We start from the raw sequence: 25,185 nt of genomic DNA on the forward strand, positions 1-25,185 counted from the left end.
GATGCTTTGCCCCAAAGTTTGGTGTCATCGGCGAACTTGGCCAGTCCACTCCTGACTCCAATGTCCACATCGTTAATGAAGATGTTGAACATTAAGTTGGGTTGGAGCAGCTCCAACTGGCAAGGAGCCCGGGGTTCAGCCTGCCAACCTGGGGTTGCTCCAACCTGGCTCAACATGCTGTGGAGGGGCTGGCTAGGGCATGAGGATGCTCCAGCATGGAGCTAGCCAGCAGAGAGCCCCCACACTGAAGTAGTCTCATGCCCCAGCCAGCCCCATCAGCATCTCCACATGCATTACTGCAGACTAAAAAACTCTGCTGTAGGAGTATTTATAAGTATTAACTTGCAGTGGAGTTAATTAGTTTATTTCATCCTAATAGCACTGCACATGTAGATGCTGAGGCATTTACTGTAGAGCTAATTAGGCAACTCCACAGTAAACCTCTTGTGTAGATATGTCCACAGTAGATTAAATTCTCATGAAAATGGTGTGTTCAGTGGAGAAGCTACTATGCAGGCCGTTGCCACCATTTTATTTTATTCTCATCATCCATTGCTCACTGAAGGAGGTAATATCCTGAGCAATCCTTTGAAGAATAGTCAGAAAGCTAAATTACTTACAGATTCTGTTGGCCTTGGGCCAACCAGCGGAGAGTAGGCAACTCTATATTGTTGTACTGGGCCTGGTGCAGGTTCCCATCGGACATTCAGGGTGTTTGGTGTAGGGTTATAAACCTGAATGTTTCTTGGCGTTCCTCGCTCCACTGCATACCAAGAATACATTTAAACAAGTGTTACAGAGATGCTCACACAAGTATAACTTTGCTCTGTCCATGTCACACAGGAACACAAAGAACATTTAATTTGGAGGCTTAGGAGCACATCAATCCAAGGCACTTATATTATTCACCTTGCCCACAATATCTGAGGACAATCTCTCAACCGTTATCTTCATACACGCCCTCAAGTCCAGTAGATTATCCCCTGCTGGATAATCCCCATCTTACAGTAGAAAAACTTGGCCACATAGGCATCTACACACCAGAATAGAAGTGTGACTATCGCATATACTCTACATTTGTGTCTGGTTAATCTAGCTAGCCTAGGTAACAATAGGAGTAAATATGTGGCAGTACCAGCTTTTAGCAAGTGCTGGCAACCATGATAAAGAGCCAGTAGGTGTGTAATAAATTAGGGTTGCACAACTTCTAATGTTTTGGATTATCCTCACATACATTCTATGATTTTATGAATAAGACTGTTTTACTTACAAGTCTTCCCAGTGTCAGTCATACGTCCACCATCCCCTTCAGTGTACACTGGAATCACCGTTATGGTGTAAGGGGTGTCAGACTGCAGATTCCTCAGAATAATATAGTTTGTGTTTCCTGGTACTGTTGTCTATCGATTTTAAAAAGTGACATAGAATTAAAATAAATGAGGTAACAATTTAGTATTTCAATTATAACTGTCTAAAGGTAGCAATTTTAGATTGTTTTACACTTGTGTGTTAATGCCAAAAGGGCGAGTGCATTGAAGTCAGCAGAGCTAAACCAACTTATACTATTCAGACCTAGCCCAGATATTATTATAAATGATAGTTAAAAGCATAATTCCTTTTATTTAAAGTGATAACTACTATTGCCTCCCTGCAATTTAGCACAGCAATGATGTCCATCCCTGACATCAAAGTACAAGCACTTTATAGTGTCTTCTGCTAGTTGTGAAGTGACAAAGGGTCTGATCCAGTCTGCCCTGAGGTCTAAAATCTAGGCACTTCAGCTCAGGGGAACAATCCAATTTGAATAGATTTCTGCAGGGAGGATTCCTTTCCAGTCAGTGAGGAAACTTAGGAAACTTTCAGTTAGAAAACTTCCAAACAGGGATACAGTTTGACTTAGTTTAGGCAGCTAAGAGGGAATGCAGGCAATGCAGGGAATGCAGGCAAGTAGAGGCTCCAAATGCCAATTCAGAAAGCACAGAGACACTTTTAGCCAGCTAACAGGAAACACCAGGAATATGGGTATGTCTAAACTCCCACGTTAACCCAGAGCACAGAAGCATGACTCAGGCTGCACATAAAGCACATCTGTTCATTTATGATTCAGCATTCTGGGGGTAGACATTCACTTATAATTCACCGGGCCTAATGCTACCTGTGGAGCAGACTGGACTGAGGAACTCCCATTCATCTTGCTGAAGTTGAGCTATGGGGCAGGCAACAACAAAAGACTCATGGAACCAGGACAGCAAGTGAAAAAGAACACCTCTTTAGGTAATGGATAAACTACTCCCTTAAAGAAGAGAGTTCTGCCTTCCAGTCTCTGCTTTCAGGATTATTTTTGTTTTTTATCCAGTGGCTGTCTAATGCAAAATACATAATCATTTCTGGGAGCAGGGATTCAAACCCAGGTCCTTCCTCAAAATGAGAATTATAACCACTAAGCAAACACAACAAATATCCCAGTTTCACAAAGAGATATGGAGGACACCTCCACCAAAGTACTCTATTATCCTGGTGGTTAGGGTAGTCTCTTAGTGGAAGGTATGGGTTTAAACCTCCACAGGCACAAGCTACTTTCGGACACACGTCTACCAATACCTGCATGAGTGCTCTAACCACCTTCAGGACATGAAGGGGGGTCATTGCACCACTACCACCATCATCACATTTTTTAATTAAATTGATTCTGTCTGCTGTGCTTTGTACTGAACTCAATGCTATTGGAATCCATTAGGCATGGTCTAAGCACATCCACTGAATCAGGCCTCTTCAATTAATTACTGGTTCTTAAATAAAAAGAGGTCTTAAGCCAGAAGACCACTGACTTTCAGAAGGCTACTCTGTATTTACACCAGTGGTGCTAAAATAGGATTTACCCAATGTTTATCTAAACAAGCCCCATCCGAATAATGCCAAATGTTACTAAGGATTTATCTTTACTACATGAGTGTAGTCTGAATAAAGAAAACGGATATAGAATGGGAGAACTGGGGTATTTTTTCCTTCATATTGGAAATGAGGAATTGAAGGACAGTGTGGCTAAGTGACTTGTATATGGTCACAAGAGAAGTCTCTGGCAGAGATGGAAAACAAATCCAGATTTCCTGAGGCCTGTCTCATTATATTAACCCCAGATTATTCTTCATTTTGGAATATGAGGTGACTGAGATGTGCCAATGCTCCTGTTGGGACTAAAACCTGGAGATTCCTGATTGTATGTGCAAGATCCTGACTCAGGGTCAGACCAATCACTATATTTGGGATCAGGAAGGAATTTTATTCCATAGTCAGACTGGTACAGATTATGGATGTTTTTGTCTTCCTCTGAAGCACGGAGCGTGGCCCTCTTCCTTCGATCTCTCAACTGCATTTTAGCAGCTCTTGCATCAGCAGACACTGACTGCTGTTGTCCCCCTGCATTACTTGTGCTATACCTTAAAGTTGTATGTCAGGGTTGATTGTGTAGTTTCAGTAATTGGTTAGACAAGGATTTGTATGAAATGGCTTGACTAGGAATTTCATAGATTTCACAGATTTCATACACATTAGGGCTGAAAAGGACCTCAGAAGATCATCAAGTCCAGTCCACCGCTTGAAGGGCAGGAAATCAGCTGGGGTCATAGGATCCCAGCAAGATAAGCATCTCTTGAAGGTGTTCAATGCAGGTGCCTGAACCACCTCCGATGGCAGGCTATTCCAGACCTTCGGGACTCAGACAGTAAAGGAATTCTTCCTTATGTCCAGCCTGAAACGGTCTTGCAGTAGTTTATAACATTCCACCTCGTCATCCCTTGGGGTGCTCTGGTGAACAAACGTTCCCCCAAATACTGGTGGTCACCCTGGTAAACTTATAGGTGGCCATCAGATCACCCCGAGCCTGCGCTTTTCCAGGCTAAAGAGCCTCATAGCCTGTCGTCGTAACGTCTGTTATCCTGACCACTGATCATGTGCGTGGCTCTTCTCTGGACTCTCTCAAGCTTCTCCACATCCTTTTTGAATTGTGAAGCAGATAACTGGACGCAGTACTCCAGCTGTGGCCTCACTGAGTACAAGGGGAGAATGATGTCCTGGGATTTGCTTGAGAAGCATCTATGGATGCAAGCCAGCATTTTGGTCGCTTTACTAGCCACAGCATCACATTGCAGGCTCATGTTCATCTTGTGGTCAATGATGACCCCAAGTCTCTTTCTTCCATAGTGCTAACCAGCATAGCACTGCTGAGCCTATAAGGATGCTGCAGGTTTTTCCTCCCAAGGTGGAGAACCTTGTGTTTTTCGGTGTTAAACACTATCAGGCTCTCATCCGTCCATTTACTGAGCCTGTCCATGTCAGCCTGGATCACCCTCCTGTCTCTGGCAGGAGGTTGGACTGGAAGACCTCCTGAGCTCCTTTCAGTAGGGCTGTGTGAAGTGGGCTGTATTCAACATGGATTCAGATTCAGTACATTTCAGGGGACAGTGACTCGATTCGTTGATTTGGATCACTGTCCGATTCGATTCGGCTGAATCTGAATCTGAAGATTCAATTCTGATTTGGAGAAGCAGTGATTCAGCTATAGACACAGCTTTAAATATTTTTTCTACATACCTCGAGGCTAGTGAATGCTGAGATGGTGGGGTGAATGGAGTGCAAGGGGCCCCATGAGCTCAATAGCAGACCTGGAAGTGGTCCAGAAGTACTTCTGGTCCATTTCCAGGTCTGCTGCTGAGCGTCCGGGGAACCACCCCTCCCAGTACCCGCCCAGCTCAGCAATTGTCTGTGGGTGGGTCCCCAGTGCTCCCCAGACTCAGGAGGCACCAGTCACTGAGCCAGGGGCAGGAAGGGGGGTCCCCTGTGCACTCTGCAGTGGACCCAGAAGTGAACCAGAAGTGCTTCTGGTCCACTTCCAGGTCCACTGCCAAGCATGCTGGGGACCCACTTCCACCACGGGAGGATCCATCCACCCCACCATCTCAGTGTTCACAAGCTGCCTGGTACCTTGAAGTATGTAGAAATAACATATAAAGCTGCGTCTGTGTCCAGAAGGTCAAATCTCTCCAAATCGATTTGGAAGGTTCCAATTTGATTCACAGAGATTAAAGGGTCTCCTGATTTGATTCCAATTCAGAGATTTGGCGGCCAAATTGGGCTGAATCTCCACCAAATCAAATCAGTGACGAAAGCTTTGCACAACCCTACCTTCCAGCCCTACTTTTTTGTAAGTCTATGATTGTATCCCTCAATTCATCTGAGACAAATAGAAAAATCTACTAGAAAGATTTACCATTTCCTCTGAACCACCCTCCGTGGGTACATAAAACACTTTGTACTGGCGAGGATTTCCTTCAGCATGATCCCATCGAACATTCAGCGTGCTGGTAGTTGGATCATAAACTCTTAGGTTCTTTACGGTATTAAGAGGCTCTGAAATAAATCAGAATTGTGCTGTCAGACTTCAGAAGTTCTACTCTGCAATCTTTGCTGTCAGTACTCATTTATATAATGCATCCTTAAGAAAAAAAGGCAGGTTTAATTCTGGACATAAAGGGCACTTTCACACCTGCTCCAGGTGTTGGGGGGCAGTGCTTTATTTAGAGTGGCTCTTGGAGCTTTAGTTTGACAAGCTTTAGCTCAAGTGCCCCCACTGCCATTTTTAAACGTGGGACCACTGATACATGAGACACGAGAGGCTGCTAGAGTATGGTAATTACCACACTCCAGAAGGCTCGATTAATTGAGTATGCTCTGGTGTGCTGTAATAACAGCATGTCAGAGCAGCCTCCATGTTCATGTGCAGGCACCCTAAGGGCCAGATCCTAATCCACTTATTAGGCATTTAAGTGCTAGTTAGGTCACAAAGGTTCAGATCCTGTTCTACCTTCTAAATGTGTAAGTAGCACAAAGTGCCACTTCCACAGATTTTAGATTCCATTCCACTCTGAACAACTGGGAGCTTGCGAGTGTAGGAAGAGAACCCACACATCTTTTAGCTTTCCTCAGTGAATGATTATCAGAGTATATGTGTTGTTAGATGGCTAAGTGGCTTTACTGGAGAGTTTCTGAGCATGCACAGTAAACCAAATCTAGTTATACAGGGGTGGAATAATATTTAAAATCTACTTGAGTGGCACTAAATACCACTACACATCAGGGCAACAGACTATTTTCTGGCTTTCAGTCCCCCAAGTATCACTTAGGTCGGTAATAGATGGAATAGGATCTAGCACTACAAGTCATTTATTTTAAGGAGTCGAAACTCAACAGTCCCAGCCAACAATGCCAGGAATGTTAAACATCATAAAAAGTGTTTCTCCTTTGATCTGCACTGTTTTAGAAGTAAAGTAGATCATGAAAACATTAAGCTAAAGCTTTTCTAAAGAATTTGTTTGGGTTGTTCATTTATGAGAATACTCCTGTATTTAATTTTGCACTGCAAAGCTGAACCAAATGAAATTAAACATGGATGAAAACAATAAAATATAATAATCACAAAAGTGTACTGTCTCAAAAAGTGAATTATAGGAGCCAATTTTTGTGTGTAAATTCAGAGAATGGACAGAGAAGGTTATAAGCCCAGGCTAATTTTCCCTCTTCCATTGGGAGGGAAAGATTTAAGATGTTTTGAAGTTGCAAGGAAAGTACAAAATGAGTTGGGTTAAAGTGTCCCTACTCAACACTCTAAGACACACCTCAGTGAAACCAGCCCACTGATCTCCAGTGCAGTATATATCTTTCACAGCCACTTCCTAATGAAGAACCACAGAAAAGTTGTTTTACTTACTGGTCCTGCCCCTGCCAGTCATTCGTCCTCCTTCACCATCCACATACATAGACGATACTGTAATGGTATATGGGGTGTCAGGTTGCAGCTTCTGTAACACTACACTGTTCTGCCTCCCTCCAACTGTAGTCTGGAGTAAAATAAAACAATGATAAAAATGACATCTATAATAACACCATACGTATTTCACTGTATACATTATGATATATAGCTATTGTGAACTGAAAGTTGACTGTATAAATAAAACAGTAACAAAATTCAGTACTGTATGGCATATTCATTGTGGCTGGTTTAAAAAGGGTGAAGTAATGTAAAGCTAGCATTTTTCTAAGATTTCCAAACCCATGCAAAGCAACAATTAAGTATCAACCATCAAATTGTTCCGTTGAATAATAAAGAGCTCACATACTGAACTGGCATTCAGACACCTGAGCATGTCATTGGAATTTTCATTTTGAGGCCAAATTTTTAATTGTGTTAAGGTATTTGGCTCTCATTTCAAAGCCTAAGTGTAAATGAAAATTCCACTACCTGCTTATCTACACCTGCAGGTACCAAAAAAAACTTTAAAAATCTTATCCTAATCACTTCTGTTGATATAGTCCTTATGTGGCTTTTGAACCTAGATTTAAGCCATTTTTGTTTTTCCCTCATCTTGACTGAAAACCAAGATGGTCTTACAGAGCCACACAGAACTACCACTTGAAAATTTCACTCTAAATTTCTGATCTAGTCCAATACCACCCACAAATTAATCAAACATCACCCTACCAAAGAAGCTGGCTTTTCTAAAACGTACTTTTTCTTACTTATGCAGATTAATCTTTAAAAGCATCATATATTTCATATTCAATTCATCCAACTAAATTGAGCTGTCCGTAGAAAAGTAAAATCAGATGCAAAAATATCGAGCCAGTTCTAAAGTAACTATGCCTTGATACGCTTCTGAGAATGTAGGTTCTGGGATCATAACACTGCACCGATTGTGTGTGGCTTCCTTCTAAAGCTGCTCTCTGAATCACGCAGGAGTAACCACAATAGCTTCATATTACAGTATAGAGCATTTTTAGTAGCACGCATCTTGGGTAAACTGGATGATTAGAAGATGAGCTGGATCATGGTTCTCAAACTGTGTTGCATACAGCACCAGTAGGTAGCTCATATTGCTCATCCAAAGCTGGCTGGTCACATGGTGTTGGCTGTCTTCCTTTTCTACAGCTGTTAAGTCACTTTAAAAGGAGCTAAAATGCCTTAAAATACCTTCAAGAGGCAAGGATTTCTTAGGCTGATCTCTTTTATTGGACCAACTGGATAGTTGGGATAGAGTTAGACAAGCTTTCAAATGCACATCATTCTTCATCAGGCCTGAGCTTGATTAAAATGAAATACTCTTCTAATAAAACCTTTTCTTGAAAAAACTGTTACAATTACCACCAAGAGCACTACTAGGAGAATGATATGAATAATCCTGAATTATTTACAATATGATCCATGGCCAAGTCCTTCCCTTTGGACATTAAGTACACGAGGCACTTTTACATGTGCTCCGGGTGTGTAGAGGGCGGAGTAGCACTTTAATCAGAGCGGCTCTGAAAGCTGCTCTAATTAAAGCGTTATAGCATCTTGTGCATCAACAGACCCAAGCTTCAAAATGGCAATAGGGGTGCTTGAACTAGAGTTCATTCAACAAGCAGTTCAAGCACCCCTGCCACCATTTTGAAGTGCAGGGACAATGATACATGACACAAAGGGGGCTGCTGGAGCGTGGTAACTACTATGCTTCAGGAGACTCAGTTAATCAAGTCTGCTCTGATGCACTGTAATTACAGCACATCGGAGCAGCTTCTGTGCTCATGTACAGGCACCCACTGCTAATAAAGCTGACTAACTTGGGCTCTTTTAATTAACAGACATCATTGAAATTAGCCTATTTTCTATATTAGCTTTCCAGAGCTTATATTCTAATACAAGGGTAGGCAACTCCTGGCATGCACCCTGGAATATGATACATGAAGGCATTTTGCTTGGCGCACATGCCTTCAGGCAAATGGAGAATTGGCTGGGGCTGCTCTGCCACCCCTTGCAGCTCCCCCGACACCTACCCCTGATGCACCAACATCTTACAAATTGAGGTTGAGGGTGTTTATGGTACTCTGCCCAAAAATGCTGCCTATCCCTGTTTTAATATCTTTATTCAAGTTGTACATATTTAATGTATGAATATACCTATCTTTTTTTTCTGCTCTGTACAGATTACATGGTACTGAAACTTGTCAAGAAAATGGATGTTATCCATAGCCATACACAATACATTAGCTTGTCAACTGCACACACACAACTCATGCACATTAATTTTAAACAAAAACTTTCATCTAAAAATATCCTCAGTGAATATTCACACTGTTCCAATTTGAAACAAAGGTATTGTGATAAGTCACTGTTAAGAACAGAAATCATATTTCTTTCCATGTCCTAATAATTACAGGGCTTAAAAATAATTACCGATTGTTCAATGCCATCCCCAGATATAGGCTGGTAAAGGACCCTGTATCTCTGCACACGACCACTGGCTGGATCCCACTTGACAGTCAAACTGTTGGAAGTGGCGTTGTATACTTGAAGGTTTCGTGGACCACTCTTTGGTGCTAATACAAAGTTAAAGGAAAGGGTAAAAAAAGAATGCAAACACAGGGCCAAGGTCTGCACTCCTATGTACTGGACAGCACAAATGTGCATTCAAGAGCAGAATTTGACTCCAATGTTCACAATAAAAAAAGAAGAGAATTTAACTGGCATGTTTGTAAAATAATAAACATATCTGAACCCAGTGTTTAACATCCCTCCAAATACAGCATAATATTTATTAACAGGATGAGATCATGGCCACAAATACTCCATTTGTTTTTAGGAAGGTAATACCAACCTTTTATATTCTAATATAATAAAGGGCTTAGTTTGTCTGTCTATGTGTCTGTCTGTCCATAATGCTTTTGGCCAACTGTGCATGTGCCACCCAGAGGGCAGGTGGCAGTTGGCTGTATGGGCCCGGGCTGCACAGATCCAAGTTTGAGCCACTGCCAGGGAAGTTTGTGGCAGCAGTGAACACACCCCCGCCACCCAAGCAGCGGGGCTTCCCCATGCGTCCCTGTCTGGGGGGGGGGTCATGGTGGTGGCATGCCCCTGAATGCCTGTTCCCGACACCCCTCCAGAATAGCCAGCAGGGAGGGATGGGAGCGAGACAGGAGGCGGCAAAGGGAGAGGTCACAGTGGTGGCTATTGTTGGGGCCTGGCAGTAGGGAGGGAAAGATGGAGAAAGGGGAGTGGGAAGGGGTCCCGACACCAGCTGGCAAGGAGGGGAGAAGTGGCAGGGAGGGAGGAAGTCTGTGCAGGTCCAGGGCAGGGGGAGGTGAAGGGGGAGTCATGATGGCGGCTGTTGTTGGAGCCAGGCAACAGGGAAGGAAGGAAAGGAAGGAAGTGGAGCAGGGAGGAGGCGGTGACAGTGGTGGCACCCCCACACCACCCATCCCTGACAACAGCCAGCAGTGAGGGGGAGGTGGCAGGGAGAGAGGAGAGAGGAGGTGGGGAGAGGGAGCCCCAGAACCAGAGGCTGGAGGAGGAGGCAGCAGTGGCTGAGAGAGTCTTTACATGGCCGGCCACAAAGGGGGGGAACATGTAAACACTCCCTGAAATACATCATTCTTGACAGGCAATTAGTTAGTAACATAATATCTGGGAAATCAGAGTCTTACCTTGTGTTGTTATAGGTACCAAGGGTACTGGAAAAAAAAATCCACAAACAAGTTTGAGATATATTGCCTTTGTTTCTAAGTTAACACATTCAAAGGTACACATTATCCCTTTCAGGAATCAGTTACTTACATGTCCGCTCACTGCCAATCAGGTCATCACTTTCTGATTCATCAGGATAGATGGCAGTAACTGAGACATCATATAATGTGTCTGGGGTCAGATTTTCAAAAACCAAAGTATTTTCATCACCGTTTAGGATGGTCTTGTGGGGGGAGAAAAGGATGAGATAAACTGAGAAATTTCTTCAAATTGTGACATCATATTAGTAGACCTTTAATCAGGACCTGCAAGCCTCTATACATGGAATTCCCACCACAGTCAATGGGAGGGCTTGCAAGATTCAGACCTCTCACAATTTAAATTTCAAATAAAAGAATTGCTCAGAGAACTTCCTAGAGAAAATGACACTGTGACTGACTTACCTCTTGTTTTTCTGTTCCACCATAGGGTCCCCAGGTTATTCTATAGAGGGAAACATCTGGAGCTCCATGATCCCAAGTACCTCTGAAACTCCGTTTTGTTACATCTGTGATTCTAAGATTAACTGGTGCTGGAACAGGATCTATCATGAAAAAAGGAAAATCTTGTCAAGAAAAAAAAAATATAGCCTATAAATAGTCACAATCACAAAGCTACTTAGATAATGAATTTTCAATGCATAGATGTTGCTCTCATGTACACATTTTCCAATGACTTCATAATAATAAACTGCAGTATTACTCAGACCTTTTACAGGGGTTTGTTTTTCAACATTTCATACAGCCAAGGCATCAGCCAGTATACAGTGGGTCTACTGATTTCAGTGAAGTTACACCAAGCTTACAGCAGCTTAAGTCTTTGCTCGTGGATTTTAAGGTCAAAAGGAATAATTACGAATATATATTCTGGCCTCCTTCAGCAAGTATCCCACATGAAATTCATTAACTTGCAACTGAAATGCAGCAAACCTTTTAAGACATTCAAGCTTGATTTAAAGTTAAGAAGTTAAAGTAATCCAGAATCTACCATTTCCCTTAGTAAGCTGCTCTAGTGTTAACTACCCTCACTGATAAAAACTGATGAAGCTACAGGGCTTTTTAGAATCAGATTACTTTTTCTCTGTGTAGAATCAAAGATTTTTTTTAATCCAAAAATTTGTCCCCTTATTTTGTAGAAGAGAAAATTGAAACAGAGAGTGTCTTATGACATTTCATGTGGTTTCGCAATGACAAAGCCAAGGACATAACATAGACGCTCCGATTCCTAGTGCTATGCCTTATCTACCAAAAAGCTTCCTAAGTCACAGAGACACTATCTAGCAAGACACAAATACCTACATCTATACTAAGGCTGTACAGATGCTATTCTGTGCAGCAGATCTGCTTATATAGAAGTAAAAAAAATCTTTATAAAAAAAATGGGAAAATATTTATAAATACATCAAGTAACTTTCCCTACAGAATGAGAATATAGAGAGGGAGAGAAACTGTTGTTTTTTCACTTGGCATTGATGGAAGGATATTAATGACAGATAATTGTCTAACTCAACTCCATCATTCTTTTCCACTTCCAGGCCTTGTCTGTATCACAAAGTACTTTTACCCTGTTGCAGATGTAGCTCTCTTGGCCAAAGCCTTGGTATGGCCAGGGCTATCCCCACTGGCCCCAGCTGACAGGCATGGAAAGAGCCCCAGACCCATGAGCTGCAGAACGAAACAGCATGAAGTGCTGGCCTTGGCCAAGGCAGCACCCACTAGACTCAGGCAGGAGTGGCCCTATGGCTCCTCCTATGCAAAGGTCAGCTGGGGACAGCAAAAGTGGAGGTGGTATGCAGGTCCCCCTTCATATGCCTGCTTCCTGACCAGCTTTCCTGGTGTGCCTCAGGGCACTGCAGTCATGGCTTGCCTCCATGCCCCCATAGCCTAAGACGTGTTGTGTTGCAATCACCCTTAGTAAATTCTGGATCTGCCTATGCCTCAGGACAGTGGGAGAGGTGGCTGCAGGGGCCCACAGACTGCAGGCCAGCAACTTGTGAACTGCATGAGGCCTGTGGGTTGCCAGCAAGACAGTCCTGATATAGGAAGTGAGATCCCATCACTTTCACCCTCTGGTGCATTTCCTTTCTTCCTAGTCATCTTCTATATCTTTCCATAAATAAAGAGCTTTTCCAAACCCTACCTCTAACTTCATAGCTTCTTACTCTCCTACTCCTACAAGTCCTTTCTATCCCCTGCCAGTGACTCATCTAAAGACTTTTGCTCACTTCACTGGTCTACGTTGTCTGTTCTAAATGGGAGTTCATCAGAGGAGGAGTTGTCCATTACTATATGTTTCTATACTATATGTTTGTACATGACATTACTGAAAGTTCAATATGCTGAAAGTGAAGTACAGAAATCTATTAAATGATGCTGCTGCCCAAATTCCGTTTGCAGCACATTTTGTCTTAGCAGCATCTAAGAATGCATGTTGAATAGCAGAATTAAATTAAATATTCCCACAACTTACGAGTGGTGGCTTCTGCAGCTACTGGTAGAGATTCTCCTTCATCATACACAGCAACCAGTTGTACATTATACAAGGTTTGTGAGGCAAGATCAGGAAGAACTGTGCTAGTTTTGGATCTATCAACTTCCACCTAGGAATAATAGCAAAGCCATCAGAATTGCAGATTGACGTATTGTTTCAGAACAGATCGTGGTCTACAATGAAAGATACCAGCATATACCGTTCTAATTGTGGCTACTGGAGCACTATGTATTCTGCACCCCAGAAATACAAATAGAGGGGCAGCCTGGCAGCAAGGAGGATTAAACCACTGTTAAGCCACTTTTGTGTCCTGCTCACTTTGAGCTGTTCCAAGAGCTGGTGTCAGTATAGTTAGGCAGCCACAAGAAGAAGAGTGGCTAATTTACCATAGCTCATATCTGGTTGCTCAAGAGCAACAATGCCACACATAAATTCTCCAGGGCCTCCTCCAGGAGAAATCCCCACATCCCTTTTATGGGCCTGACACAGGTACATGTGAAGTTCGTAAAATCTACCAAGATGTCATGTTCTATAAATATTTTCTTTGTCAAGAACTGATGCTGTCTGTATTCACTAGCTGTTTTTAGCACTATCCTCCAAATTTCTAAATATTTGCTAACATGTTTCCCATCTACCTCTTTAATTTCATCTTCATCAGCTATTTTGTATCTTAGTATGTATTTGCGGACTTTGCCGGGGACAGGATCCCACAAAACATTCATGCTGCTGTGAGTGATGTCTTGAATTCTTAAACTTCTTGTTCCAGGTAAAGGTACTATAAAAAAAGACAACAATAAAAGCAATGAGTGTAGATACTATTCCCAAAGAGGCAGACCCAAAGTAGCAAGAAATTCTTTTCACAAGCGTGTTTAAAAGAAGAGAAAAAAGCTAACTGTTCTGGTCATCTGTTGAGTAAGTTCAGCAAACTGTTCTGCCAGCAAAAAACTACAGAATGTTTATCTTGGTGATTTTAAAATTAATATTGGCTGAAAAAATACCCAAATACCTTCTCATAAACATAATTTTCATGATAAACAAATCGAATCAGTTTCCTTTACCAGGTTCAAAATGTCATTTCTTTTAAATCTAGATACTGGTATTTTGAATGGACAGTATTTCAAACAAGTTTATTATTAAAAAAAACAAGTTTAATGCCAATATCCCATATGCTCTCCTTAGGTGGGCTGAACTCAATACAGGGTCTCAGAATGAACAAGGTAAGCAGACTTTGGGTATTAGTAGTCCCAGGTAATGTGAGCTACATTAACACTTCCTTTTATTCTTAACCTTCTTCTACTTTGTTTGTTAAAACAAAAAATCCTTTTAAAATCCATCTCACTTGCATGGAAGCTGGTCCAATGTAATAAGGTATAAGTATTCTCACAGTAAAATTAGGACGCTTAAAACTACTCTACAGAAGCTGTTAGGAAAACTTCAGTCAGCTAGTCAGGGAAAACTTTATTTTTCTTTTTAAATTAGATAATTCTCCATTAAATCAGCATCAGGGCATTACAAACTTTAGAATAACTAAAAATACACACCCATGGAAAAGAGTACCTCCATTTAAGCAAAGTAGCATACAAATAAATAACCTAAGGCTAAGATAAAATGCAAGTTAGTTAGTTATTACCAAAAGAACAAAATATAAAGCAAAAGTGAAAAGATTCATACATGTTACTTCCTGAGAGGTAAGTGGATCACTGTTGAGATCACCAAATGCTGCATAAATGGTTAAAGTATACTCTGTATTGGGGATGAGATCTATCAACTGAACATCAGTCTCTGATGGCCCAACACGCATCTATAAGTGAAAAGTATACAGTGTTTAATTTTTATCCAGTGTTTAAAAATTGAAGAGAGCAGAGAGGGAAAAGAAAACAATGATTTAATTAAAAGAGAATTTTGTTTCCAAGATTTGCAGTGTATTTACAACTTCCTGACTGATGTAATTGTGTATAACACTCCAGTCAATGTGCAACACTTCAAAATATCTGCCTGCCTTTACTATTATAGTATAATGTACAAATCACACAGCATTTTTCAACAGGTTAGGCAAAACCAAGGACATTTTTCATACCTGTTTTTCTGTAGCTGGTATGGTGGCATTAACAGGTTCATACATTAATACATAACCCGTGGCTCCATCAAGAGGTTCCCATCTCACTCGCATGGAAGTTGGTCCAATGTCATAAGCATTCAGGTTTCTGACCGAAGGGATTGCAACTGTCAAAATATAATTTTTTTGTTTCATTCACTTTTCTGACTCTATTTCTGCCTCAGGTCCACCTGTTAGCATTGCAGAATTCACCAGTGCTGCTGAAAACTGGTCACTTGAGAACAAGGAGACGTAGGGTGAGCAGAAAAGGTATAAATGTTGTAAGTGGTGCCGAACTTGAAGCACAGATTTCTGGCAAGAGTGTTCACTTGCCAACAGTTATAACTATTCTTTAAGTGTATATTAGGATAGCTGAATAGTCTATAAAACCAAAATTAACTGATATAGATTCTTGATTATCAATCCCTAACTAGCTTCTAAATTTGAATTATAAAAATATTTTTTCATGTTCTCTATCCTCTGCCCTTACATATTTTTCAAATTCTGCAAAAATTAAATAGCAAAAAGAATCTGACAAAAATGTGTTATAAATTCTGCAATATAATATATATTATATAAATATATATAAATAACAGTATAAACATAAGTATAATAAACATAAATACACTATAAGTATAATTTAGAGCAATTCAATGGGACAGAAGTAAATTACTAAATGATCAACACTTTGACAGGCTCAAGAATATTAGTCTTTCATGCAACAGCAACATACATAATACTATCAGTCATTTAAACAGCTAATAAGGAAAATACAGTAATTCAAGTTATTGCTGTAGGCATGCCTTTTACATAACTGTGTTGGACTGGGCATGTGTTACTACTGCAAAGTGCAAATCAATCAGAGACAACATATAGCTGCCAACAGTAGGAATGAGCTGTGTAGTATGGAGGTGCTTGAGTGAAAGCACGTATGTCACTGCATTTCTGGACCATACTCTGTGGGTTTATGAATTCTGTCTTGGACCACATCTCCATAGATCTAGTCTGGAGCACCATTTGTACAGTGATGTCTCTATGGGTTTGGAAGGAAGCCAGAATTAGGGCATAAAATTTTCAGCAGGCAACCCAATTTTGTCCTACAAACTCTAGATACCACATCAAGTTATGAAGGACTGGAATACTAAATGTTCTGAAGACTATACTTTGTACAGCACCAGTTGTTAAATATCCTAATCCCGTTGGAATTCTAACTTACGAGTTGTTTCTCTGCCAGCCAGAGGTTCACTGCTTTCATCTTCTACCACAGAATAAACATTAACAACATATTCTGTTTCAGGCTGCAGATCTTTCAAAACAGTAGTTGTTTCCATTCGGTTTACATAAAACTATATAAAAATAAAAGCAACAATGATTAAGTGTACAAAAAGGTATCTTTATTCTTACTATATGCTATCTTTTCATCCCTTAAGACAATTTATTCCTGATGTCATTCCTGAGAATTCTGAAAGGTTGCAGTATAAAATAATTTGACCATCTTCTGCATCTTCAGTCTTACAGTATTCTACCATCATAATTTTTTAAAAAGCCAGCTGGAGAGTTTTAAGCAGACATATTTTCAATAAGACTGCACCCCTGTACAAGTGTTCAATTTGTTAAGAAGATTCCCTGTTTTCACAGGTGGTGTTAGCAACACATTATTCTGAAACAGGGAAAGCAGCTTGGATTTGTAATTCAATGTCCTCTTCCATGGTTTGGAAACAGAATTTAAACTGTTAAGCATTAAAGAAAATTTACACTGGTAGAGCATATACTGTATCAATAACATACAGAACTGTCAAGGAATGCTATTGGAATAAAAATGACACCAGAAAAGCAAGTTGGAAAAAAATCAGCATGTGCTAGAATGGCTGCTTCTAGCCTAATCAAAGGCCAAATCCTGAAATCAGAATTCACCCTGCCAAAACTCCCAATGCATGACAGAAGAGTGTTGCTCCAGTGTCATCTTATGAAACTCACCTACAAACTATTCCACATTCTACTGAACCCATCATCCCTTTACCTAGTAACCATGACACAGAAAAAATAATATTAAAAACAGGCCTATTCCACTTCCCCGACATTCTCAAGCACATTCTTCCCACCTTGCACAAATCTTACCATGTGCTGAGGCACTATGCTTCATTTCTAGGTTGGTGCATGCAAAATGGGAGCAGGCGGCCAGGGCATGCTCTAGAGGAGTGTGCCCCAAAAGTACTGAGAAAGCAGCACAGAAATACCCCAAAAGCCCACTATATCTAGCTGCCAGCATGGCTAGGAAATTTCCAGGAATGCACCTATTTAAAACAATATATGATTATGGAACCATGAAGCAAGAGAATTACTAAGGAAATGTCACTTAACCAAGTACTCTCTAAGGCATGACATTTTATTGCTGATTTAATTATTTTTAAAGGTCTATGCTTATCTTAGTATGTGCCTTTTGGTCATTTTTTTCAAAATAAGAATGCAAAATGCTATTTTTGGCCAAGTATACAATGCTTTTGTAAACTGCTCTCTGACACAGGAATCCTTTATGATTTTGCCTGACTCAACATATATTCATCATCCTTTCAGATCAGCATAACTCTCAGGTTGGCACCATGCTATTTTGGCATAACCAAGGTGAAAGAAACTTCTGTATGCAAGAGCTCAGGGTTCTTGGAAATGAGATTGAGCAGAACTTCCAAGTACTAACCTGCTGTGGTCTGCCTCCAGGAACAGAATAATATTCAACCCTGTATCTATCCACACTCTCAGGAGGTGGAGTCCATCTTACTCTGAATGAACGAGGTGTCACCTCAGAAATAACTAAATTAGAAGGGGGTGGCAAGTCTCCTACAGTGTTGAAACAAAAAAATGGCCTTTAATTAATAAGATCACTAAAGATAAACATGAACTCAAAACATACAAGGTAGACTGGTTAAGAAATAAATAAGAGTGTTGCTGAGATTTGTGTCTGTTGTCACTCCCCTAGAGGAGCTGCTTCAACAGCTAAGTAGGGTGTTTTGTCCACCACGACAAGATATCAATCCCTCTTTGAGTAGTAGCCTCCCTCACAGACATATGCAAGTTCTCTCTTCTCCCTACTGCACCCCCAATATTGACATCTGATAGGGGGACCCATGAGCTGGAGAGGCACTTCTTCCGAGAGAAGTTTTTGCTTTGAGCTGTCAGTCAGCAAGACTGTAACACTGCAGGCCTGTTAAATTTCAAACTGAGTTAGTGTCAATCATCTGGTAAAGTGCCCACCACCCTGAGATATACTGTATAACATCTTTCCCATGTGCCTGACTGGGAAGAGGGCAAGTTTAGACAGCCATGTACTGCTGTTTTAGGTACAACACACTCATTATTAAAGGGGAAGGAAGGACCCCTATGGTGCAAGCCAGGTTGTCTGTGCAGTTTCCTTGGGACAGCAGCTGAAAAAACAGTCTGTGGTTTGACAGAGTTCCCAAATAGTAACAAAAAGGAATTACCCAGCCAAGATATTAAAACACATGTGTTGAGAGGGGATGAATTATAATACAAATGAACATGCACCTGGGCCTTTGACACTGTTACACAGGTTAACAGTTAAGTCATCAACAATGTTAGCCAGGAAGGTGAAATCCGCAACGTTGTAAGCATGGGTCTCATCTGGATCTGTTGCAATCTGTTTCAACTCACTTTCATCAGCATTTTTAATACCTTAAATATAAGATACAAAAAGAAAATATATTTGACATGAACTATAATACACACAGGCAAAAGCACAGGTACCTTGAAATGTATAACTTCTTTCATATTCTAGGTGTTCCCTTGTATTCATTTAAGAAAGTTTGGCTAGGTAGGTAATTCAGTTTCATATGCTATTTTCTGCCCCTTTGTAAAATACTTACCAATCGCATAAAGTTCTACTCCATCGTCCCTGAGTCTCTTGGAAGGGGCCACCACATCATCCTGTGATTTGCCATCAGTTATGAGAACCCCGATTTTACGAGCTCTAGGTCGCAAGCCAGCTTCTGGTTTGAAGTTGTTTTTCAGGATGAAATTCAAAGCCATTCCTAATGTGACACAAAGAGTCTAATTAGTTGTCACTATGCATGATTACAAATTCGTTATAAAGGCACCTGGATGTATCTCTCCTAGGTCATCTCACTCTGATTCAGTTGTTCTCCTCTCCTCACCATTTCAAGGGCCATCATCATCTCCCACATCAAATACAAGCTTATCCTCACTTACTGGGACCTTCACTGGTTCTACCCTTGCCGCCATCCCTGCTCCCAATCCTTCTCTCCCTTTTATCCATGAATCCAAGACCTTATCAACCTAAATGTTCCTTCCTAAAATCTCTCCTGAAAAAGATGCTTATACTCAGAACCCTCCCCTTTGAATCCAAAGCTGCATTCATCATATTGACCTAGTAGTACCATCTTGTGTATCACAGTATGTGTCTGAACTGTTTTAGCTACTTGAACTACTCTGTAAGCTCCTTGAGCAGCATTATTTCACAACATACAATACTGGGGTCACTAATTATAGTTTAAATGATTTATGTCAATTATTCAAATAGACTTTTAATACAGCTAAAGGAAAACTATGGGATTGTGTAGTATACCTGTTAGAGTGTTGCCGCCTTTGTATGGTAAGTTGGCCACAGCTTCTAATAAGGCCTGCTTGGTTTTATAAGAATTGAGTTGCCATTCTGTTCTGGGATCTCCACTATACTGCGCAAGGCCTGAAAAAGCAGTTATCAATTCATTACTAAAGGGTTGTGACACAAGTACGTCTAAACCTTCCTTACACCTGTAAGACTTACCAATCTGTACTTTGTCCGGACCAATATCAAAAACTTCAACAATACGAGCAATGAAGTTCCTGATTGTTCTAAAATTTGGCCGCCCAATGCTCCATGAGCCATCCACTAGCAGCACAATATCAGCTTCTGCTCTGGTTTTACACTCCAAGCCTGCCACACCAAACATAAAAAATCATTTAGTCAGATTAAATTGCTCATGTCCTTTAATGATTTCCTGGTTTCTCCTGTCCTCTCCTACACTACATAGCATACTTTCTGAGATGACTCCTAGCATTATTCATTGACGTTAGTCTGGCAATACCAGCTCACTGTGAATAAACTAAGTCCATGACACAAGCTTTACAATTTTCCTCACAAACACATCCCTTCAGAAGTAGCCCCTTATGACATTTCAAGGTTCATTAAAACGGTTTTCCCTACCATAATAGGTTTTACCTTGCTTAATATTTAGTAATAGGAACCGATTTAATTTCAGATCAATTAAGGATGTATCGTATTAAGCCAATAACTAACTTAGAAGTGGAACTGCCATATATTAAATGAACTAAAGTCAAAGAATTAAAATGTTTGAACATTATCAAATTATATATCGGTGGCTAAGCTAATGTCCTGTTCTCAGTTATACAGTGGAAGAATTATTATATATTAGAAACATCTTCAGGTAAACAACATCACTAACATTAAGAGAAATAAGATAAATTAATATAGATGATGCAGAAGTTTGCACAGTTACATAAGCAGAAAAAAGATAACACAATTTAGATGAAGATATGCAAACAGGTATACAAGGCAAGAGATACAGAGGTGACAAAAACAAACATTTATATAAAGTTGCAACATTTTGAAAAGGTAGGAAGTTTTTTCAGATCCTCTATTTACAAACTATGGAATAATAATATGTATAATTTCAGTTTCATCATATGGAAAATCAGAAAATATTTATACAAAACAAAAATATACAAGTATTTAAATGATCTTATCATCAGCCATTTGCAAAAAAAAAAAAAGCTTGCTCTCTTTTTCTGGAGTCTGTGTTACCAGCTGCACATTTTCTGGCTTCCTGCCATCAGAGCTTCTGGTCTTTATATGGAAGAAATCCCATTGAGAAAAATCAGCCACACTCATCACAGTTGAAAGATATTGTGATTTCATATATGTTCCACATAACTGCTCCAATACTGTAGACTCATGAATATAACTACTCCATGTACCTGAGGGCTTAAAAGCATGATGCTCTTCTGCATAGAAAATATAGATCTAGTCTTTAATCAGGACAATAAAATAGTTTGTGGAGTAAGGTTTAAGTAAAACCTTATTAGCTAAAAATGTGCATGCATAACTTTATTAAGGAAGTTAAGATTAGCTCCACGTACAGTATAACCAGTTTACTATTTGGGCCTCTAATATTTTCCAACTCCCATGATCCCCATATTAAAAATTCTAACAAAGTCACTATATATTTTTTTCACTATTGAATACACAATTTACATTCCTAAATAAAATTTCATTTTCCACAGTAACGAAGTCTCTAATGCATGCATTAGAAAAACTGATTGGCTTACAGAATACAACACTGCAGGAAGGAATGGTAGCTACAGTAACAAAAACATAATAAATACTCCTGGTGCAATTATTTTTCTGCCAGCTTCTGTCCTGTTTCAGTAGTAGCATGCTGTTATGTAACCTCTCTAAATGTTACTCTCTTGTATTACACAATTTCTTGCTGATTCTGTAAATTTTCTTATGCATGATATTTCAGGCATAGAATTCTTCTAGTCTCGCATAGTAAACACCTCTCCAAGTTCAACAAGTTGCCAAAAAAACTTGCACTGGCAAAAAAGAGTAGAGGTTTCTGCCTACCTGTTGTAAAAAAACGTGGAAACTATGTATTTAATTGTTGGCAGTCTAAAAAGTAGTTTAAACCTACTTACAGATGTTTTTAAACAATGGCATTTTCTAACTTCTATCGATACAAGTTTAATAAAAACTCATATTATTCTTACATATTATGATGCAGAAAAGTCAGCAAATTAAAAAAATAGGGGAAAAGGAATATAGATTTGACTGAATATTGTGTTTGGCAGGAAATAATTCTCTTTTATAAATTTAATTTCTGTAAGATCTTTCATAGTCGTTGGACTTTTTTCAGGGGCAGACTCTCTAGCCCTGATGTGAAATAAAACTGCCATGATTCCCATGACTACAGTAGGGAGTTCTTCACTCAGTGCACAAAGTAGAGCTGAGCTCCATAGCACCTCCTTCCAAACGAGTCATTCAATCCAGATGCATAACCAATACCCCACAAAAGAAGAGCAGTCCTGTCTATAGAGAGGAAATAGCCCAATAACTAGCGCTGAATAACTATTCAATTTTAGATGTCCTGCACTTACTTCCTATGAGGACACTTTTGTTTTTTTCTCTAAAAGTGCCAGTATCCACTCAGGGAGTTACAGCATAGTAGCATCTCTGCTCTAAACTCACACCCTCACTATTTTGCAATAAGTCTATGACTTTTCTATCTAAACAAACTCTCACCCCTTACATCTCCTGTTCCTTAATCCTTCACTGGGGGTAAAATTCCCTGGGGGTAAAATTCATCCCTGTGCAAATGACAAGCAGAATGTCTACCCCCCTCCTCCCCCTCTCCCCATTTAGGGACTATGTAAAACTCTCTCTCCATCCTTCTAAGCAATTCACTTATGTGGCAATATTCTCTGTTCAAGGATGTCACCCTATGACTGAACCTGGTCTTGAGTGATCAGCAAAACATGGGTAGCTTAACAGATGTCACCTTCTATAACAAAGGTGAAACAGGCTATTCTCATACATCCGGGCATACTTTAGGCTGGTCACTTAAAACAGGAGGTCTTTTGCTAAGGGTACAAGTTTTATTGCATATTAAGTCTGTAAGCAAATGTTTATGCTAACTAAATGTGTTGCATCACCTTACGAGAAAAAAATAAGGTAAAATGATAAAACTTCTTAAAAATAGGTAAAAACAAGTCAAAGGCATGCTTTCCTGCTTACCTGTGGTTAAAATTGGTGTCACAGTAGTATCTGAAAGGGTGGTCATTTCTTGTCCAACCAGTGGTGTACTTTCTCCTCCTTCAAACATTCCAAAAACATTTACCTTATACGTAGTTCCTGCCCTACAATAATTAAAGATAGATTAAATATGAAGTCAATTTGGTCAGCTAAATCTTGATGTTTCTCCTATGAAAATACTGGGTTTTTAGAATTTTTTTTTTACCACTGCTTAGACATATCTGAGCCTATACACCTATGATGAGGCCTACACTTTTGGCAGTGTAGCCATGTTGGTTTGGGGTGGGAAGAAATTATACCTCCTAGTAGGCATGGTAAAATCTCCAATGAAAATACAGTTGTGCTGACAAAGAGCACTTTTGTCACTTCAGGGATATAGAGTATCTACAGGCGTGTATAGATGAAATAGGAGCCCTAAATTGAAGCAGTGGTTTTTTAAAAACACAACCTAAATTTAGGGCTGATTAAACCCCTGTGTCATGCACACATCCTGCTGACGTACCTGCCTCTGCTGCAGGGAAGGGAGGGTGAACTGCCAGTGGGCAGAGTGCTCCCTGGGCTGCAGCGGGGCTGGTGCTTTCCTCCATGGCAGCCCCCGCCCCCAGGCAGCACCCACCCGCACACACCCAGCTCAGGCAGTCCCAGTGGGCACTGCAGCCATAGAAGGAAGCACCAGGCCCCCATGCAGCTCAGGAAGGCAGGCAGGCTCTGGTGGGGTGGGGGGGTAGATCAGGCTCACAGCTTTTCTTGGGCAGAGCTGCTTTCCCAGGCTGCTGCCAAGCTGCATGCAGGGCTTCCTGCAGAGCTCTGGAGCTGCACAGAGCCGGGTGCTTTGCTCCACTAAAGGAGTTTTAGTTTGCTGCACCCCAAGTCATTTAAGGAGCATTACACCACCAAATTTCCTACAGTGGCTGGAATTAGTGCGCAATACGCCACTGAGGCATGCAACATTAAAGCAGTGCAAAAGCATTTAGCCCCCTTTAAAGTGTCTCTGTTTGTCTACACAGCCTACACCAATACAAAAATTATTTTTTGTCAGCTGTGCTGCGTCTCCACAAGGGGGGGTCTGTCATCATAGCTATAGTAGCAGTTTCTGCAGTGTAGACCAGCCTTGTGCTTGCTTATATAACGGTTAATTTCAGCAACAGTTTTGTCTGTACGTCCGGGGCAGATCCAGGGGATGGGGCGGGGCGTGTAGCGGCATGGTCGCATCTTCCTTTGGCTGAGTGGTGCCTTTACAGTGAGCTCTGTGTGCTCACCAGTATATCAGCACAGCTCCTCCCAGAGCTCCACAGGTGCCATGAGTTCTGAACTCATCAGCTCATTGGCACAGGCTCTGGCAAGAGCCTGCATTGATCAGCTGGTGAATTCAGAGATCTCACAACAGATATGGAGCTCCAGCAGGAGTTGTGCTGACATTCTGGTGCGTTCAGAAAGCTCACTATGCATACACCACACAACCAAAGGGGTCTGGCCACATGCCCCTTGCCACAATCCTAGATCCACTTATAGTAGGGCCCACGGTCTTTCTTACATGTGCATAGAAAATAATTGCTCGGTTTCATTCTACAAAAAAAGAAGGTTCAGAAAAATAAAATCCAAATTCCTGACCCTCAGCTGGTATAAACTGGCATGTTTCTACTTAAGGAAATGGACCCATGCCAGTTTATATGAACTGAGGATCTGGTTCCAGATCTGAGTTATAGACTCTAGTTCATTCATCTGAAGCCAGGTTTTAATGGTGCCTGTCTTAGGACATTCAGCTTGCACGCAAGCTGTTCCTCATGCTCACAGGCAATTCCCAGAACCATTTAGGTATTTGACATGCTCAGACACATTCCTTTAAAATTCAGGTCTTTTATTACAATAACCATTGAACTGTATTTGAAACTAAACTAGATACCTTTGACTTCAACTAAAAAGCCCTGAGAGAGAACCCAGTCTTTCCATCACCTCCCCAACTAGTGCCAAACATAGTCTCTCTCATCTGCCCAAACGTAGAGGATAATGAGAACTGAGCTGGGCAATTTGAGAGATGGCACTGAAATCCATGCTACCAGGTATCTTTCAGAGGCTGAACAATGCCCTCAAACCTACTACTCTTAAGGGCTTTTCTTACTTATGAAGGATGCTCTGTCTAGCATTTCAGTCTCAATGTCATGGTGG

At 40.7% G+C, this 25,185-nt stretch overlaps 1 protein-coding gene across 4 annotated transcripts in view; it reads right to left on the reverse strand.

Annotated features, from left to right (window-relative positions):
* The window catches only part of COL12A1 (collagen type XII alpha 1 chain), a 132,015-nt gene that overhangs the window by 58,331 nt on the left and 48,499 nt on the right, over positions 1 to 25,185 (reverse strand). For 3 of the 4 annotated variants that reach the window (XM_019537644.1, XM_019537646.1, XM_019537645.1), the window contains exons 17-35: positions 23,002 to 23,123; positions 19,975 to 20,124; positions 19,774 to 19,893; positions 19,055 to 19,219; positions 18,717 to 18,863; positions 17,872 to 18,011; positions 16,393 to 16,522; positions 15,159 to 15,304; positions 14,753 to 14,882; positions 13,717 to 13,856; positions 13,061 to 13,190; positions 10,996 to 11,135; positions 10,643 to 10,775; positions 10,513 to 10,539; positions 9,266 to 9,408; positions 6,764 to 6,893; positions 5,267 to 5,406; positions 1,271 to 1,400; positions 621 to 763 (exon numbers count right to left, since the gene is read on the reverse strand). In XM_019537644.1, the coding sequence (XP_019393189.1) occupies positions 621 to 763; positions 1,271 to 1,400; positions 5,267 to 5,406; positions 6,764 to 6,893; positions 9,266 to 9,408; positions 10,513 to 10,539; positions 10,643 to 10,775; positions 10,996 to 11,135; positions 13,061 to 13,190; positions 13,717 to 13,856; positions 14,753 to 14,882; positions 15,159 to 15,304; positions 16,393 to 16,522; positions 17,872 to 18,011; positions 18,717 to 18,863; positions 19,055 to 19,219; positions 19,774 to 19,893; positions 19,975 to 20,124; positions 23,002 to 23,123 (2,506 nt within the window). The remainder of the gene's footprint in view (positions 1 to 620; positions 764 to 1,270; positions 1,401 to 5,266; positions 5,407 to 6,763; positions 6,894 to 9,265; positions 9,409 to 10,512; positions 10,540 to 10,642; positions 10,776 to 10,995; positions 11,136 to 13,060; positions 13,191 to 13,716; positions 13,857 to 14,752; positions 14,883 to 15,158; positions 15,305 to 16,392; positions 16,523 to 17,871; positions 18,012 to 18,716; positions 18,864 to 19,054; positions 19,220 to 19,773; positions 19,894 to 19,974; positions 20,125 to 23,001; positions 23,124 to 25,185) is intronic. The other variant, XM_019537647.1, reaches the window with a different exon arrangement.

The sequence above is a fragment of the Crocodylus porosus genome, unplaced genomic scaffold (genome assembly GCF_001723895.1).
Source record: "Crocodylus porosus isolate Cpor-Errol unplaced genomic scaffold, CroPor_comp1, whole genome shotgun sequence".
Classification (NCBI taxonomy): domain Eukaryota; kingdom Metazoa; phylum Chordata; order Crocodylia; family Crocodylidae; genus Crocodylus; species Crocodylus porosus.